The sequence below is a fragment of the Rhinopithecus bieti genome, unplaced genomic scaffold (genome assembly GCF_001698545.2).
Source record: "Rhinopithecus bieti isolate Rb0 unplaced genomic scaffold, ASM169854v2 scaffold_9693, whole genome shotgun sequence".
Taxonomy (NCBI): domain Eukaryota; kingdom Metazoa; phylum Chordata; class Mammalia; order Primates; family Cercopithecidae; genus Rhinopithecus; species Rhinopithecus bieti.
The window spans coordinates 249,896-268,473 of NW_016806178.1; the positions used below are offsets into that span (position 1 = coordinate 249,896).

At 47.0% G+C, this 18,578-nt stretch overlaps 1 protein-coding gene across 2 annotated transcripts in view; it reads right to left on the reverse strand.

Moving 5' to 3' along the window:
* The window catches only part of CYP11A1 (cytochrome P450 family 11 subfamily A member 1), a 31,038-nt gene that overhangs the window by 2,925 nt on the left and 9,535 nt on the right, over nt 1-18,578 (reverse strand). Inside the window, exons 2-5 of one of the 2 annotated variants that reach the window (XM_017874925.1) lie at nt 7,095-7,250; nt 4,269-4,468; nt 3,036-3,239; nt 2,225-2,385 (exon numbers count right to left, since the gene is read on the reverse strand). In XM_017874925.1, coding sequence (XP_017730414.1) covers nt 2,225-2,385; nt 3,036-3,239; nt 4,269-4,468; nt 7,095-7,250 — 721 coding nt within the window. The remainder of the gene's footprint in view (nt 1-2,224; nt 2,386-3,035; nt 3,240-4,268; nt 4,469-7,094; nt 7,251-18,578) is intronic. The other variant, XM_017874926.1, reaches the window with a different exon arrangement.

The window sequence follows — 18,578 nt, forward strand, 5'->3', positions numbered from 1 at the left end:
TTGCCTGGTTCCCCAGAGCCTCCAGATGAAACGCAGAGGCTCAGGTCTGAGCCACAGGGCCCCTCAACACCTGCCTGCTGCTCCCCCATCCCCTACTCCCCACCTCTCTCTCCAACATCCACCTAATGCTCCAGCTACATGGAGTGGCACACAGCCCCTGAAGTCCAGAAGTCTTCCCCATGCTAGATTCTCTTCCTGGAATTCCCTTCCCCACCTAAGAAGCAAAGATGTGCTCTCTCTGCAAGACTCTAATCGAATGTGTGTATTCATCTCAGTACTGCCAAGGCCTGCCATAGGGAGGTACTTGGGATTTAATAAGTTAGTTAACTATGTTACTAGCTGTGTGACCTTGACTAAGTTATTTAACCTCTCTGTGCTCCAGTTTCCGCATCTGAAAAAGGGGGATGATGGTAACATACCTTAGAGTGTTGTCTGTGAGTATGAAACGAGGTAACATATGTAAACAGCTTAGGACCCTGCCTGCCATAGTTTATGCTTGATAAATATTACCTCACGGTCATTGTTTCTTTGGTGCCGGTGAGTGATTTTTGAAGATCTCTTCTACATAATAGACAATGAACTATGTTTAAGGTATGCTCAAAGGCCCCATCTGCAGCCTGTCTCAGGAACTAATACTCCTTCATCAGAGTGTAACACAGATATAATACCTGGGAACGAAAGTGATTCACCCCGGGGGCTTGACATGTGCTTCTCCCTAGTCCTGAAATGCTATTCCTTCTCTCTCCTCCTGGCAACAGCCTGCAAGACACGCCCATTGAATTTTAGCTCCTCTGTGGAGCCTTTTCCGTGTCCTTCACGGCCACGTTAGCCACTCCCCGCCTCTCAGCTTTGTCAGTGGCGGGTGCTTGCCTCTGTCACTGCAGTATGCTATTCTTCCATTCACATTGCTGCCTCCCTGTTATAGGCTGAGCTGTATACCCCGTCCCAAAATTCATCTGCTGAAGACCTAACCCTCAGAACTTCAGAATGTGACTGTATTTGGAGATAGAACCTTTAAAGATTTTAAAGTAAAATGAAGTCCTTGAGGAGGATCCTAATCCAGTTCTGATTAGTGTCCTCATGAGGAGAGACAATTCTGACACAGACACAGAGGGAAGCCCATGCGAGACAGAGGGAGAAGACGGCCATCTACAAGCCAAAGAGAAAGGCCTTAGAATGCACCAAGCCTGCCAACACCTTGACCTTGAACTTCCAGCCTCCAGAACTGTGAGAAAATAAATGGCTGTTGTTTAAATCTCCCAGCCAATGGGATTTTGTTACCCTAGCAAACCAGTACACCCCTCCCCTCAGAGCCATGCGAGGACATCTGAGGTCTCCTGTATTCTTTTTGAGATGGAGTCTCGCACTATCGCCTGGGCTGGAGTGCAGTGGCGCGATCTCGTCTCACCACAATTTCTGCCTCCCGGGTTCAAGCGATTCTCCTGCCTCAGCCTACTGAGTAGCTGGGATTACAGGTGCCCACCACCAGGCCCAGCTAATTTTTTGTATTTTTAGTAGAGATGGGGTTTCACTATGTTGGCCAGGCTGGTCTCGAACTTCTGACCTCATGATCCGCCCACCTCGGCCTCCCAAAGTGCTGGGATTACAGGCTTGAGCCACTGCACCCGGCCAGGACTGATCATTCTTAATATCCGGAAAAAGAAGTTTCTAGGGTGCCATGCTGCTATGGAAAGAGCACAAGGGATGCCTCTGGGCGTTGGGGGCACTGTAGGGTACTGAGGGCTGGGCCGGGAAGGAGGAAGGACAACAAGAAGATCCTGGACGGCAGAGCCCACAGCAAATGCCCCGGCCTCCCAATGTTTCCGGGCTCCTGCCTGCTTCCCCGGATTGGAGCAAGTGTGTTCTCCACCAGGAGCTGGGGACATTGTCCTCCATCAGCAGGGCTCTGACAGAGCTAGCCTCCAGAGGGGACCTCCTCCTGTGGAGACTCCACGTGGAGCCTGGACCTCGCCACCATGCCCAGCCACTCCTCTCTCACAGGCAAAGAAAAATGGCTGATCAGTCTCAAATCATACCCAGGGTGACTTGACTGACCTCACCACCCTAGGAGATTAGCGCTTTGGAAATGGAGGCAAGGAGGAAGACATATCCTACATGAGTAGGAACACCTTGAACAACAGGGTTTCAGACAACGAGGGGCCTGGTGGGGAAGGGGCACGTGGGCACAGAGGGGAACAAGGTGCTGCCCCTACAGCCACCTTACCGTGTCCACCCCTCCTGCCAGCATCTCTGTGACATTGGCCTTGATGTCCTCGAAGGACATCTTGCTGTCTCCCAGGAGTCTGTAGAGGATGCCACGGTAATCATGGTGAACATTTCCTTTCTGTCTCAATTCCCAGTGGAAGTTCTCGGTGTATATGTCAGCTGTGGGGCAGGAGGAAAGAAAAAAGGGTGAGGTTCCCTGCAGGCGGCCGGGAAGGAGGGCAGTCTGTGATCAAAGGTGGCACCAAGGGCCTGGCAATTCCAGAGCCCTGTGCTTCTTAGGCGGCCGTTTACTGAGCACTTACTCTGTGTGTTAAGCCCTTCATATCTGTTTTTTCATCGAATTCTTGGGGTATGTGACATCATTCCCATTTTACACATAACAGAGGTGCAGAGAGATAGTCACTTGCCCAAGGTCACGTGGGTGTAAGGGGCAGAGGTGGGATTTGACTCTGCCATACCCTGACCAGCCTTCTCCACCCAACCTTCCCCATCTCTCCCACCCAAGTCCCTGTCATCCAGCACAGCAGTGGCTCAGACACTAGCCCTTCACCCAAAGGAGCATGAGCTCCTTTGAAGAAGATCACAGACGTCTTTGCTCCTCTTTTTCCAGAAAAAATCTAATAATCCCCAACAGTCAGCCTTCCATCCGCCATTCCCGGGGTCCCAGGGTCTTCCTGACACCCATGCCCGCCCACCACAGTGTGGGTTTCCTATAGGTCAAGTCAGTGCCCATTGACATAGCTTGGGACCAAGGAGCCGGCTGAGGCCTGGGACTCCAAGGAGGAGAGCACAGCCAGAGGAGCCCTCACCTTTACTGAAAATCACGTCCCATGCGGCCACATGGTCCTTCCAGGTCTTGGTCCTGAACAGACGGAATAGGTCTGGGGGAAGGTTGAGCATGGGGACGCTGGTGTGGAACATCTGGTAGATGGCATCAATGAACCGCTGGGCCTCGGGGTTCACTACTTCCTCCAGCATCCCCTGGCGCTCCCCAAAAATGACGTTAGTGATGGCTGCAGGGAGAGGCAGAGGCTGAGGAGCCATTTCCAACGGGTCCATCTGAGAGCCACAACTCCCAGGGACTCCTCCACCCTCACCTCTCTCAGCACAAAGGATCTCTTGCCCCTACCCTCAGCCTCCTTCAGTAAATAGAGGCCTGAGTCCTAATGGGCTAAGATGCAAGGCTGAGAAAGCTGACCTCTGGCAGCCACACAGGTCCTGCAGAGGGGCATGTGGAGGACCTGAAAGGTGGGAAGCAGGGTCTCCGGCAGACCTGAGAGAGGGCCTAGCCCAGGGTGCAACTGCTCTGCCCACACTTCCACCAAGAGAGATTCCTCATCTGTAATTGGCTAAATTGGCTAAATACTTCCTGAAACTGAGGGTCATAAATCCCTGGATAATTAACCATCCAGGACCTAGTCTTGCTGGACCTAAGAAGTTACAACAGTCTCAAGTTTTCCCCACCTACCAGGTGAGGAATTTGAATACTGATTTCATACAAAGCTCTGGGTACCCCAAATCTTTTGCTATGACCACACGATCTTCATCAAGCCACAGGGTCTTTTTATGTGCGGTTCCCTCTGCCTATACTGCCTGACTTCCTTACCCCATCTAGGTAATTCCTACAGATTCTTCAATGCCTACCTCAGATTAACCACTGAACTCTCCTCTACCCTACCAGACTCCAAAGGTCTACAGCCCAGGAGGTGGAGACTTGCAGAATGAAGGTCCAAGCCAAGCTCTGGCTTTGGAGGATGGTGGCAATAGGGACCCGTATTTTGGGGACCCTGCTCCTACAGCACAAATCTTAGATGAGAGAGAATGCCAGATGAGAGAGCCCCAGAGCAGGGGGTCTCACTCTGTTTCCCAGGGTGGTCTTAAATTGCCTCTGAGTATCAGGCAGTGGAGGATATGATCAGTGGCTCATCCCAGAAGCCTGTCTCGATGCCTCTGCAGGGTCTGTGCTGAACCTCAAGGTAAGAGAGTAAACACTGAGTCCTCCCACCCCCATGCCCACTGCCAGCCAGGTGCAAGCCCCTTACACTCAAAGGCAAAGCGGAACAGGTCATCACTGATGTCCCCTGAGAAATTTCCAGAGCCTGCTTTCTTGATGCGCCTGTGCAGGACACTGACGAAGTCCCGAGACACTGCATCCAACAGGGGCAAAAAGTTCTTGGTGGTCTCTGGAGCCATCACCTCCTGGTTCAGGGCCACCCGGTCTTTCTTCCAGGCTGCTGACTTTCTGAGAAAACATGGGCCCACAAGCCCTTATGGTCACAGACCCCAGGCCTGGTGAACACAGAGGGGGCTGACTCAGTTTTCCCAGGAAGCTGAGTCACAGCTCACAGCATCCAGCACTCCCACCAGGGCCTCTGCCCTCACCTCTCCCAGCACCCTCTGCCTCTCACCTCCTCCCTGCTCTGCCTGGCTAAGAGAAGAGAAGGGAAAAAAGAGAGTGAAGGGGAACAAAACTCCAACTCCCCTGCACTCCCTCTGCTGAGAACCAGGAACTGATATTCTTAGAACCCTTTGCATAACTTTCAGTCTCTCCAGTCTTTGCCTCAGCTGCAGGCATGCCTTCCATGCCACCCCCACTTCCTCCTGGCCAATGCTTACCTTTGACACTCCAGGGCCCCTCTATATAACATTTTCTGACTCTTGCACAAACAAAATTGAGCAGCCTCTCCTCCTCTGCACCCCCAAAACATCCCATTACTCACTTCTGTCGGGGGACCTCAGGTGCCCAGAACTGGGTTGGTCATAATAAACCTTAATTCATGGCACACTCTTGAAATTCATCAATCCATGCAAAGTCCTCTTCATGACTTAGGGGTGTTTTGTTGATAAGAATGTTATCATAAACTTACTACCCACCACAGAAACTAGGAACTTGACAGTAACTTACGCTTGCCCTCCTGGTTCTTCCACACCCTTCATTCCCTTCTAAGGAGACCACCCACCAGAATCCCTTGCTGTCGTTTGTGTCTAATTTTATCTGTTCTTTATTTATTCCCAAAAGGTACTATTACAAAATATATACTTGTGTTTAACTTCTTTTAAAAAACTGTCAGTCGGGCGCGGTGGCTCACGCCTGTAATCCCAGCACTTTGGGAGGCTGAGGCAGGTGGATCACCTGAGGTCAGGAGTTCGAGACCAGCCTGGCAAACATGGTGAAACCCCATCTCTACTGAAAATACAAAAATTAGCTGGGCATGGTGGCGGGTGTCTATGACTCCAGCTACTCAGGAGGCTGAGGCAAGAGAATCACTTCCCGGGAGGCAGAGGTTGGAGTGAGCCAAGATCGCACCATTGCACTCCAGCCTGGGTGACAGAGCAAGACTTCACCTCAAAAAAAAAAGAAAACAAAAGAAAAGAAAAGCTGTCATGCTTTGTCAGACTTGCTATTTTCACTTAGTTGTTCTAAGTGAAAAGTATCATCTGTATTGCTGTGGGAGACTGGGTCCCTTCATTTTGACTGGTGTGTACCACAATTCACTCACAATCCTATTGGGCATTTCAGTAGCTTTCTGGTTTTTAATATCAACAGTACTACTGCAAACATTCTACTACACATTCCCCAAGGCAGGGATACACTTTGGAGTATATCCCTGAAATCAAACTGCTATGTCACAGGTATCAAATTATTCCATTTCAGGAGAAAATGTCCAACCATTTTCCAAAGTAGTGGCTCCAGTTTACACTCCCACCGGCAATAGATGAGAGCCCCAGTTGCTCTGTAGCCTCACCCACTCTTGATATGGTTACATTTTACCTTTTCTTTTTTTTTTTTTTTGAGACAGGATCCGGCTCTGTCACCCAGCCTGGAGTGCAGTGGTGCAATCTCTCCTCACAGCAACCTCTGCTTCCGGGGCTCAAGTAGTTCTCTGACCTCAGCCTCCCAAGTAGCTGGGAACACAGGCATGTGCCACCACATCGGCTAATTTTTTATTTTTTATTTTTTGTAGAGACGGGGTCTCACTGTGTTGCCTAGGGTGGTCTTGAACTCCTGAGCTCAAGAAATCTGTCCGCTTTGGCCTCCCAAAGTGCTGGGATTACAGGCATGAGCCACTGCGCCCTGCCCTGCATTTTACATTTTTGATGGGGTGAGTGTGGTGGCTCATGCCTATAATCCTAGCACTTTGGGAGGCTGAAGCGGGAGGATTGCTTGAGCCCAGAAGTTCGAGACCAGCCTGAGCAACATGGCGAAATCCCATCTGTACTAAAAATGTAAAAATTGACTGGGTGTGGTCACGCACCTGTAATCCCAGCTACTCGGGAGGCTGAGGTGGGAGGATCACTTGTGCCAGGGAGGCAGAGGCTGCAGTGAGCCATGATCAAACCACTGCACTCTAGCCTGGGTGACACAATGAGACCCCATCTCAAAAAAAAAAAAAATTATGAACAATTTGATAGAAAACGGTATCCACTACACTTAAATACACCGATCTGTCCCCGTGTAGGACAAATGTCTCACTGCCCCTTTAGCCTGTACGGGACTCACAGTAGCAGGTCCCTGCTCTACTTGTCACTGTATCTCCAGTTCCTGGCACAAGTCCTGACTCATTGAGGATGCTCAGTAAGGTGGGACTCAGGGAGCAAACCAACAGTGAGAACTTTGCCAGATCTTTAATTATTCATTAGGATCTTCAGCATGACCATTTCCCTGAAGGCTGGCAGAGCAATTCATCATCATTATCATCATCACCATCATTTGTTTTAGGGAGGTAGGAAAATGACGGGAATTCACCTAGAGGCCCTGCTAGGAGGCACAGGGCAAGCCTGGCCTCAGCCTCTCACCCCCAGCCTCTGCCCTCTCCACAGCTTCCCACCACCTCCCTCCAGTCCCTGGGAGATGGCCCAGGACTCACTTCAACAGGACTCCTATGGGTCTCTGGTAATATTGGTGATAGGCGACCCAGGGCGGGATGAGGAATCGTTCTGGGTTGGGGCCCTCGGACTTAAAGAGAAGGGCCACATCTTCAGGGTCGATGACATAAACCGACTCCACGTTGCCAAGCTTCTCCCTGGAGGGGTGGGGGAGAGGGGCTGATGGAAGGATCCAAGGAAAGCTATGGATACAGGCTCAGCACAGCTGCCTCACAGTTCCACAACTTGCTGACTGTGGGACCTGAGTCAAGGCCCTTAACTCCTCTGAGTCTGTTTCCTCTTCTGTAAAATGGAGACAAATACAGTACCTGTCTCAGAGCATTGCTGAAGGACAAGATGATAGGAAGTATATGGATGTGACCATTGTTAAATATTCTACAAGTGACAGCTTTATGATCACTGTTTCTGCTGTCCCACAGCACATCCCCAGGGCTAGCCCAAAGCCCACCCCAGAGACTTCCACGGACCACCAGCAAGTCCTCCGCTCCTCGCACATTCTTCCTTTGTCCACACCCACAGCAGCCCCAGCTTCTCACCCATCCACAGAGCTCAGAACCATGGCACACTTTCATGTCACTGCTAGAGTGACTCACTATAGCTTGCAAGGTAGGCCATATTCCAGGCCAAATCCCTGTCAGACTCTACAACTGAAATTCAGGGAGTGGGCCACCCTGCCCCTAAGAGTCAGCGGTCACCCAACAATACACTTTGTCTCTATTAAAATAAAACTTCAGTAAAACATCAGGCCCCAACATACAGGCAGGGGAGAAGGGCTTGCAAATCGCTTTGCAGACAGTCTCTATTAAATACAACTGGGTTTTTGTTGTTATTGTTGTTTTGAGACAGGGTCTCTGTTAACCAGGCTGGAGTGCAGTGGTATGATCACGACTCACTGCAGCCCTGACCTCCCAGGCTCAAGCGATCCTCTCACCTCAGCCCAGCCAAGTAACTGGGACTACAGGCACCACCAGGCCTTGCTAATTTTTGTGTTTTTTGTAGAGATGAGGTTTTGCCATGTTGCCCAGGCTGGTCTCAAACTCCTGGGCTCAAGAGATCCTCCCACCTCAGCCTCCCAAAGTGCTGGGACGGCAGGTGTGAGCCACTGTGCCTAGCCAAATACAACTGTGACATATGACTGGTGTTCTTACATGAAGAGATGAGGACACAGACACACACAGAGGAAAGACCATGTCAACACACGGGGAGAAGAAGGCATCTAAGTCCAAGGAGAAAGGCCTCAGAAGAAAGCAAGCAACTCAGCCAAAACCTTGATCTCTGACTTCTAGTTTCCAGAACTGCCAGAAAATTCTGTTGTTTAAGCAAAAAATAAGAAATAAAAATACAACTACTAAAAAACAACAGAAAATTCCACTTCTTGCTTGCCTCTGTCTTTTGTCTAAGAAAATTTAAGATATACTTTCAGGCAAAATATCATAAAAACATACAGATACAAGCCAAGTGTGCTCACATGTGTACACGTTTTCTCTGTCTCTCTCTCTCTCCCCTCACAGTACTTCTTTAACCACTGAGCCAGAAAGCCTGGGCCTACCTTCAGGAGTCTCAGGCCTTCACTTGTTCTGTGGCCTCCCAGAAAATCCTCTCAGTGTTTTTCCAGCTACCACATGTCTTTGCACTAACTAGCTCCACACCCCTAACCCAGTTCAGCCAAGCCCTCGAACTGCTATTATCATGATCAATTCCACTTCTGGGAATCTAGCCCAAGGCAATGATCTGACATCGGCAACGATGCCTGATGGATGAGGATGTCCATTGCAGCCTCATGTCTAACAGCAGAAAAGTCAAGAGTAGGTTGTATGTTCACTTTAAGAACCAGCTGGAAAAAAAAAAGTCCATACTGTGGACTACTATGCTGCCTTTTAAAATTATATGAGAGGCCAGGCACAGTGGCTGTCATCCCAGGACTCTGGGAGGCCGAGGAGGGAGAGGGAGGATCACTTGAGCCCAGGAATTCAAGACTACAGTGAGCTATGATGGCACCACTGTACTCCACCCTGGGAGACAGAGCAAGACCCTGTTTCAAAAAAAATAAATATTAATACGATAGATCAAGAAAAAGGAAGAAGATACAAATAAACGAAATGGAATCTTTCCCCAGAAAAGTCTGAGGACCACTGAACAGCACTTTCTCTTAAATTAAAAAATAAAATAATTCTATATTACAGAGCGAAAAAAGGAAAGAATTCCTTGATATATTGTTGTGAGACAACACAAGCAGCATATATAGTATATTCACATACTTAATGATACTTAAATGTTAAATCAATTGGAATTTATTGTATCTGACTGTAATTTTTCATTAGTGTTTCTCTGTATTTTCTGAATTGCTCTATATAAAACAAGAACAGCCTTTGTGTTAGGAAAAAAAAAACCCACAAACATTGTATTTTAAATTTCTCACATTTATTCAGAAGTTTATTGTTTATTAGCTATAAGTTCAAGTATAATGACACACAGAGCTGGAAGTCAGACCGTTCCAGTTCCCGCCATGGCTTTGCTCTCATGAGTTGTGTGACATTGACAAGACCCTTCTTCTCACTGGGCCTCGGTTGCCCCATCTGTAAAATGGGGAAATAACACCAACTACAGACTACAGGGACATGTTGCAAGATTCAGATGGAAGTGACTCAGAAAACACAAAGGTGATGCAGGAATATAGGGTCTGGGGGCAGGGACATAAGGCCAGTTCACACCTGAGCTGTGACAGGAAATATCCTCTCCATAGGGCTATGCTGTACATGACTTTGTAACTTTACTTCATCCTCTCCATTTACATAAGACATACCGAATTAATTAATGGAATGCTCTAAGGGGTATTTAAACTCCCAAAAATTCTGTAAAGGGGCACTTGAGCTCCTACGCTCAGGCCCCTCCCACACTGTGGAGTGCATTTTCATGTTCAATAAATCCCTTCATCCCTTCCTTGCTTTGTTTGTGCGTTTTGTCGAATTCTTTGTTCAAGACACCAAGAACCTGGACACTCTCCACTGGTAACATATATTTTGGCCAGCCAGCCAGGAGGAAGAGGTGAAGTCTGGGATTCGTTTTTCTCCCTTTCCTTTCTGCTCCATACAGGGCCTGTCTCCTCTCTCTATCTCTTTTCCGTTCCAACTTGGGACCCTGGCTGGGCAGCACCTAAACGGGGCAGATTTCTGGCTGCGGCCGGCAAAACTAAGGGGTTTCCATGTGGAGAAGCAGCCTGACTGCCACCGCCCGGTTCGCTTAAGGGACCTGGGTCTTTTTGATGTTTTTTTTTTTCTTTTTTTTCCTCTCTTTCTTTTTCAGTCTTTCAGCAACTGTTTCCTAGTAGCTCCTTGGAAATTGAGGCTGGGGTCTCTCCCCAGTACTGCCTGTAGGCCTAGGAATGAAAGGGGATAATTGCCCTGCCCCAAAGCGGGAAGGACTTTTCTTTTTTATCTTTTTTGCCTGTGGTTCCTGATCCCTATATGAGGTGCTGCTCGGAGCAAACTCGTACATGTTTCTGGAGGCTTAAACCTTCTTTTCTTATGCTAAATGCTTCCCTTATAGTACTCAACTAGCTAAGGACCAAAAAAAGCCCACGCGCCATCCAGTTCACATTACAGGTCATGGCTATTCTTATAAAGCTCATAGTATGCTCTGGAAGGGAAAACCTGCGTGCGATGCCCACCTAAAGCCAGAGATATCTGGTACTCTAAGACTGGACCCAACCACTCAAAGAGGATGCTGTTGGCAGAGGTTCTGAGGTCTAGCCCTCCTTAGAATTTTCTCTCACAGTTGCAATGCTGTTTGCAATCTGAAGTTTACTGCTGAATTGGAAAGTGGAACAGCATTGCATGTATCCAGGCTTTTGTGCTGCAGCTCTAAGCAGGGGGCCTGGTTAACACGTGACACCCTCCTTTGAAGTCTTGGGAGGTTTGGCCTTTAAAAATCAAACTGCCATGCAAACTGCTTTACCCAAAATTTCGGTTCACAGCCTTCATTGGATTATCTATTGGGGCAAAACCCGGCAAGCTTGTATTGCTATCTCATGGCTAAGGTTCCAAGCTATTGAATCTTTGTTTATGTGTGTGTATACATGTCTAGATGTGTTTATTTGTATGTACACTTATTGTTATATGTTGTGTCTACCAAATTGCCTTATACGTAAAAGAGCCCTCATAAATTAAGTAAATAAGTCTAAGCAATTTTCAAGTTCATGTGACTTAAAGTATAACTTTACTAAACAAGCTAGCTTTAAAATTATTGGTAGAATAAAAATGGAAATGCCTTCAGTATTATCAGTATACATTTTGTCTGAATTTTATGTTTGTCTTTGCTAGTTTTTTTGTTTTGTTTTGTTTTGTTTTGTTTTGTTTTTTGAGACAGTCTCATTCTGTCACCCAGGCTGGAGTGCAGTGATGCAATCTCGGCTCACTGCAACCTCCACCTCCCAGATTCAAGCAATTCTCCTTCCTCGGCCTCCTGAGTAGCTGGGACTACAGGCACGTGCCACCACGCCCAGCTAATTTTTAAATTTTTTAATACATATGAGGGTTCACAATGTTGGCCAGGCTGGTCTCGAACTCCTGACCTTGTGATCTGCCTGCCTCAGCCTCCCAAAGCACTGGGATTACAGGCGTGAGCCACCACTAGTTTTTTTTTTTTTTTTTTTTTTTTGAGACAGAGTCTTGCTCTGTCACCCAGGCTGGAGTGCAGTGGCACGATCTTGGCTCACTGCAAGCTCTGCCTCCTGGGTTCTCGCCGTTCTCCTGCCTCAGTCTCCCGAGTAGCTGGGACCACAGGTGCCCACCACCACGCCCGGCTAATTTTTTCTATGTTTTAGTAGAGATGGGGTTTCACCATGTTAACCAGGATGGTCTCGATCTCCTGACCTCGTGATCTGCCCAGCTCGGCCTCCCAAAGTGCTGGGACTACAGGCGTGAGCCACCACTAGATATTTTTAAATGTCAGTGCTAATTCAACCTGGGAGCTGCTTGGGGCGAGCCTGCCTCCCATTCCATTCAAAGTCTCATTGAGATAAATGCATATCTGATTGGTTCCTTTGGAAAGGCTAATCAGAAACTCAAAAGAACGAAAACGTTTGTCTCCCACCTGTGATCTGAAAGCCCCCAAGCCCACTCTTTGCCTTGAGTTGTCCCACCTTTCGGGACCAAACCAATGTTCATTTTACATATGTTAATTAGTGTTTCATGTCTCCCTTGTTAAAAGTAAAATTGGAGTACACTGAATGGGATAAATGCTTTAGGTAAACTTTTTGTGTAAATTAAAATCTTAAAGTTATTTTTGGTGCTCATTCAATATCTGGGTCATTTCCAAGTAAGAAAGGGTTGTGATATGGGGAAATATGTTTCTAAAATTGTGGAATTGTTCTTATCTATAAATGCCCATATCTGAGAGTTCAGGATTTCTTGTTTTTTAGGGTTTCACTAAAGTTTTACATTACTAAGGATAAGGTTTCCAGTTAATACGTAATTCTGTATACAAAATGTGCCCAAAAGGGTTATTAGTAAAAAAAGAAAAGAATAATTTTGTCTAATTCAGAAGTCATCTAAAAGTTAGTTCAAGTTACAGTTTTGAAAAGGTTATTTATGAAACAATGTAGTAAGGTACCATTATAAAGGGGAGAAAGATGTGGAAAAGTTTAAATAATAAAATATCCTTTAAAACCTGATAAAGAATTGGAAACATTTGGCTAACTAACATTGTTATAGTTAAAGCTCTTAGTCTTGATTAAAGCAAGAAGTATTGTAAAAACGCATCAGCAGTTTGGCAACTCTTTTTTCAATATAGTTAAGCATGAAGCTGGATTTAGTGTGGAGCCAAATTCCACATACATGCTTGCATTGCTTCATATTATGTTTACTGTTTTGCATGGATAGTGCTGTAGTACTTATTAGTCATATGCCTAAAGTGAATTTGTTAATTGTACATGATGTATGAAAATATTAGTGAACTTAAGGATACTGAATTGTGTATCAGGAATAAAATATTCATTATGTTGGTTTTTGAGGGCCCTAGGTAACACTGCAGCCTCCAGGGTAACTTGAATAGGAAAAGTTAGGGTTGGTTTCCTGCTTATTTGTTTTTGCTTCTAGTTTTCATGTTTGCTGTTTATTCTCCTCTGACTTTGCTTGTGTATGCATGTACATAAAACGATGATTTTTCTAGTTCCTAGTGGAAGGTTTTCATTTATTTTTGTGGTCCTGTGCATTTCTAGCAAGTAATCATTCATTCATTTATCTGGAATTCCTAAGCTACCTTTGTTGGGCCTGCAGGAATTAATGGGGCATACTAGCTTTTTTATCCTTAAACTAACTTTTTGGATTTTAGGCTTCCTGATACTTTAAGTGTGTTGAGTTTACTGTCACAAATAGAATTTTAGTCGTATTTCTCTCTCTCTGCCTAGTTTCTCCAAAATTTGTAAACTGTTTATGAATATTCTTAATTCATTGCAATGTGTTTGTTTGCATACAGTCAAGCAGGGTCCCTAGGGCCACTCAGGGAGAGTGTCAGGCCTCTGAGCCCAAGCTAAGCCATCATATCCCCTGTGACCTGCACGTATACATCCAGATGGCCTGAAGTAACTGAAGAATCACAAAATAAGTGAAAATGGCCTATTCCTACCTTAACTGATGACTTTACCTTGTGAAATTCCTTCTCCTGGCTCATCCTGGCTCAAAAGTTCCCCCACTGAGCACCTTGTGACCCCCCACCCCTGCCAGCCAAAGAGCAACCCCCTTTGACAGTAATTTTCCATTACATACCCAAATCCTATAAAACAGCCCCACCCTTACCTCCCTTCGCTGACTCTCTTTTTGGACTCACCCTGCCTGCACCCAGGTGATTAAAAAGTTTTATTGCTCACACAAAGCCTGTCTGGTGGTCTCTTCACATGGATGCATGTGAAATTTGGTGCTGTGACTCGGATGGGGGGACCTCCCTTGGGAGATCAATCCCCCGTCCTCCTGTTCTTTGCTCCATGAGAAAGATCCACCTAAGGCCTCAGGTCCTCAGACCAACCAGCCCAGGGAACATCTCACCAATTTTAAATCCAGTAAGCGGCCTCTTTTTACTCTCTTCTCCAACCTCTCTCACTATCCCTCAACTTCTCTCTCCTTTCAATCTTGGCGCCATCTTTCAATCTCTCCCTTCTCTTAATTTCAGTTCCTTTCCTTTTCTGATAGAAACAGAGGAGACACATTTTATCCGTGAAACCAAAACTCTGGCGCCAGTCACAGACTCGTGAAGACAGTCTTCCCTTAGTGTTTAATCACTGTGGGGACAAATGCTTGATTATACCCCACGTTTCAGAGGTGTCTGATCACCGTGGGGACACCTGCCTTCATCCTTCACCCTTAGTGGCAAGCACCACTATTTTGGGGGCAAGCAACCCCCACCCCTTCCCTCCGTGTCTCTACCCTCTCTTTTCTCTCCACTTTCCTGGGGGGGCAAGCACCCCTCACCCCTTCTCTCCATGTCTCTACCCTCTCTTTTCTCTCCACTTTCCTGGGGGGCAAGCACCCCCCATCCCTTCTCTCCCTGTCTCTACCCTCTCTTTTCTCTGGGCTTACCTCCTTCACTATGGGCAACCTTCCACCTTTCATTCCTCCCTCTTCTCGCTTAGCCTGTGTTCTCAAGAACTTAAAACCTCTTCAACTCACACATGACCTAAAACCTAAACACCTTATTTTCTTCTGTAATGCCACTTAACCCCAATACAAACTCGATGATGGTTCCAAATAGCCAGAAAATGGCACTTTCCATTTCTCCATCCTACAAGATCTAGATAATTCTTGTTGTAAAATGGGCAAATAGTCTGAGGTGCCTGATGTCCAGGCATTCTTTTACACACTGGTCCCTCCCTAGTCTCTGTTTCCAATGCATCTCATCCCACATTTTCCTTCTTTCCCTCCTGCCTGCCCCGCAGTCCCAACCCCAGGTGTTGCTGGGTCTTTCCAATCTTCCTTTTCTACCATCCCATCTGACCTCTCGCCTTATCCCCAGAATGCTCCTCAGGTCGCTCCCCAGCCAGGCTGAATCAGGCTCCAATTCTTCCTCAGCTTCTGCTCCTCCACCCTGTAATCCTTCTATCACCTCCTCTCCCCACACCCAGTTCAGCTTACAGTTTCATTCCATGACTGGCCCTCCCCCACCTGCCCAGCAATTTCCTCTTAAAAAGGTGGCTGGAGCTAAAGGCATAGTCAAGGTTAATGCCCTTTTCTTTATCCGACCTCTCCAAAATCAGTTGGCATTTAGGCTCTTTTTCATCAAATATAAAAACCCACCCCAGCCGGGCGCAGTGGCTCAAGCCTGTAATCCCAGCACTTTGGGAGGCCGAGACGGGCAGATCACGAGGTCAGGAGATCGAGACCATCCTGGCTAACACGGTGAAACCCCGTCTCTACTAAAAAATACAAAAGCTAGCCGGGCGAGGTGGCGGGCGCCTATAGTCCCAGCTACTCGGGAGGCTGAGGCAGGAGAATGGTGTAAACCTGGGAGGCGGAGCTTGCAGTGAGCTGAGATCCGGCCACTGCACTCCAGCCCAGGCAACAGAGCAAGACTCCGTCTCAAAAATAAATAAATAAATAAATAAAAATCCCACCCCAGTTTATGGCTCATTTGGCAGCAACCCTGAGACGCTTTACAACCCTAGACCCTAAAGGGTCAGAAGGCCATCTTATTCTCAATATGCATTTTATCACCCAGTCAGCCCCTGACATTAGAAAAAAGCTTCAAAAATTAGAATCTGGCCCTCAAACCTCACAACAGGAATTAATCAACCTCGCCTTCAAAGTGTACAATAATAGAGAGGAGGCAGCCAGAAGGCAGTGCATTTCTGAGTTACAATTACTTGCCTCTGCTGTGAGATAAAACCCAGCTGCATCTCCAGCACACAAGAACTTCAAAATGCCTGAACCACAGTGGCCAGGCGTTCTTCCAGGACCGCCCGCCCCAGGATCTTGCTTCAAGTGCCAGAAATCTGGCCACTGGGCCAAGTATTGCCCACAGCCTGGGAATCCTCCTAAGCCCTGTCCCATCTGTGCAAGACCCCACTGGAAATCAGACTGTCCAACTCACCCAGCAGCCACTCCCAGAGCCCCTGGAACTCTGGCCCAAGGCTCTCTGACTGACTCCTTCCCAGATCTTCTTGGCTTAGTGGCTGAAGACTGATGCCACCCCATTGCCTCAGAAGCCTCCTGGACCATCAAAGATGCTTTAGGTAACTCTTACAGTGGAGGGTAAGTCCGTCCCCTTCTTAATCAATACGGAGGCCACCAACTCCACATTACCTTCTTTTCAAGGGCCTGTTTCCTTTGCCTCCATAACTGTTGTGGGTATTGACAGCCAGGCTTCTAAACCTCTTAAAACTCCCCAACTCTGGTTGCAACTTGGACAATATTCTTTTATGCACTCCTTTTTCGTTCTTTTGGGACTCCCCACCTGCCCAGTTCCCTTATTAGGTCTAGGCATTTTAACTAAATTATCTGCTTCCCTGACTATTATTAGGCTACAGCCACACCTTATTGCTGCCCTTTTCCCCAGTTCAGAGCCTCCTTCACATCCTCCCCTTGTATCTCCCCACCTTAATCCACAGGTATGGGACACTTCTACTCCCTCCTTGGTGACTGATCATGTACCCCTTACCATCCCATTAAAACCTAATCACCCTTACCCAGCTCAACACCAATATCCCATCCCACAGCACGTTTTAAAAGGATGAAAGCCTGTTATCACTTGCCTGTTACAGCATGGCCTTTTAAAGCCTATAAACTCTCCTTACAATTCCCCCATTTTACCTGTCCAAAACCCAGACAAGCCTTACAGGTTAGTTCAGGATCTGCACCTTATCAACCAAATTGTTTTGCCTATTCACCCCGTGGTGCCAAACCCATATATGCTCCTATCCTCAGTACTTCCCTCTACAACCCATTATTCTGTTCTGGATCTCAAACATGCTTTCTTTGCTATTCCTTTGCATCCTTCATCCCAGCCTCTCTTTGCTTTCACTTGGACTGACCCTGACACCCATCAGGCTCAGCAAATTACCTGGGCTGTACTGCCACAAGGCTTCGCGGACAGCCCCATTACTTCAGTCAAGCCCAAATTTCTTCCTCATCCGTTACCTATCTCAACATAATTCTTCATAAAACACACATGCTCTCCCTGCTGATCATGTCTGGCTAATCTCCCAAACCCCAACCCCTTCTACAAAGCAACAACTCCTTTCCTTCCTAGGCATAGTTAGATACTCCACCTTTGGATACCTAGTTTTACCATCCTGACTAAACCATTATATAAACTCACAAAAGCAAACCTAGCTGACCTGATAGATCCTAAATCCTTTTGCTGCTCCTCTTTCTGTTCCTTAAAAACAGCCCTAGAAGCTGCTCCCACACTAGCTCTCCCTAACTCATCCCAACCTTTTTTCATTACACACAGCTGAAGTGCAGGGCTGTGTGGGTGGAATTCTTACACAAGAGCCAGGACCACACCCTGTAGCCTTTCTGTCCAAACAACTTGACCTTACTGTTTTAGCCTAGCCCTCATGTCTGCGTGCGTTCACTGCTGATGCTTTAATATTTTTAGAGGCCCTCAAAATCACAAACTGTGCTCAACTCACTCTCTACAGTTCTCATAACTTCCAAAATCTATTTTCTTCCCCACACTTGATGCATATACTTTCTGCCCCCCTCCACTACCTCTCAGCAAGCTGAACTCATTGTCCTAACTCTAGCCCTCACTCTTGCAAAGGAATTACATGTCAATATTTATACTGACTCTAAATATGCCTTCCATATCCTGCACCACCATACTTATATGTGCTGAAAGAGGTATCCTCACTACACAAGGGTCCTCCATCATTAATGCCTCTTTAATAAAAACTCTTCTCAAGGTCGCTTTACTTCCAAAGGAAGATGAAGTCATTCAGTGCAAGTGCCATCAAAAGGCATCAGATCCCATTGCTCAGGGCAATGCTTATGCTGATATGGTAGCTAAACAAGCAGCTAGCTTCCAACTTCTGTCCCTCACAGCCAGTTTTTCTCCTTCTCATCAGTCCCTCCCACCTACTCCCCCACTGAAACTTCCACCTATCAATCTCTTCCCACACAAGGCAAATGGTTCTTACACCAAGGAAAATATCTCCTTCCAGCCTCACAGGCCCATCCTATTCTGTCGTCATTTCATAACCTCTTACATGTAGGTTACAAGCCACTAGCTTGCCTCTTAGAACCTCTCATTTTCTTTCCATCATGGAAATCTATTCTCTAGGAAATCACTTCTCAGTGTTCCATCTGCTATTCTAGTACTCCTCAGGGATTGTTCAGGCCCCCTCCCTTTCCTACACATCAAGCTCGAGGATTTGCCCCTGCCCAGGACTGGCAAATTGACTTTACTCACATGCCCTGAGTCAGGAAACTAAAATACCTCTTGGTCTAGGTAGACACTTTCTTTTTTTGGTTTTG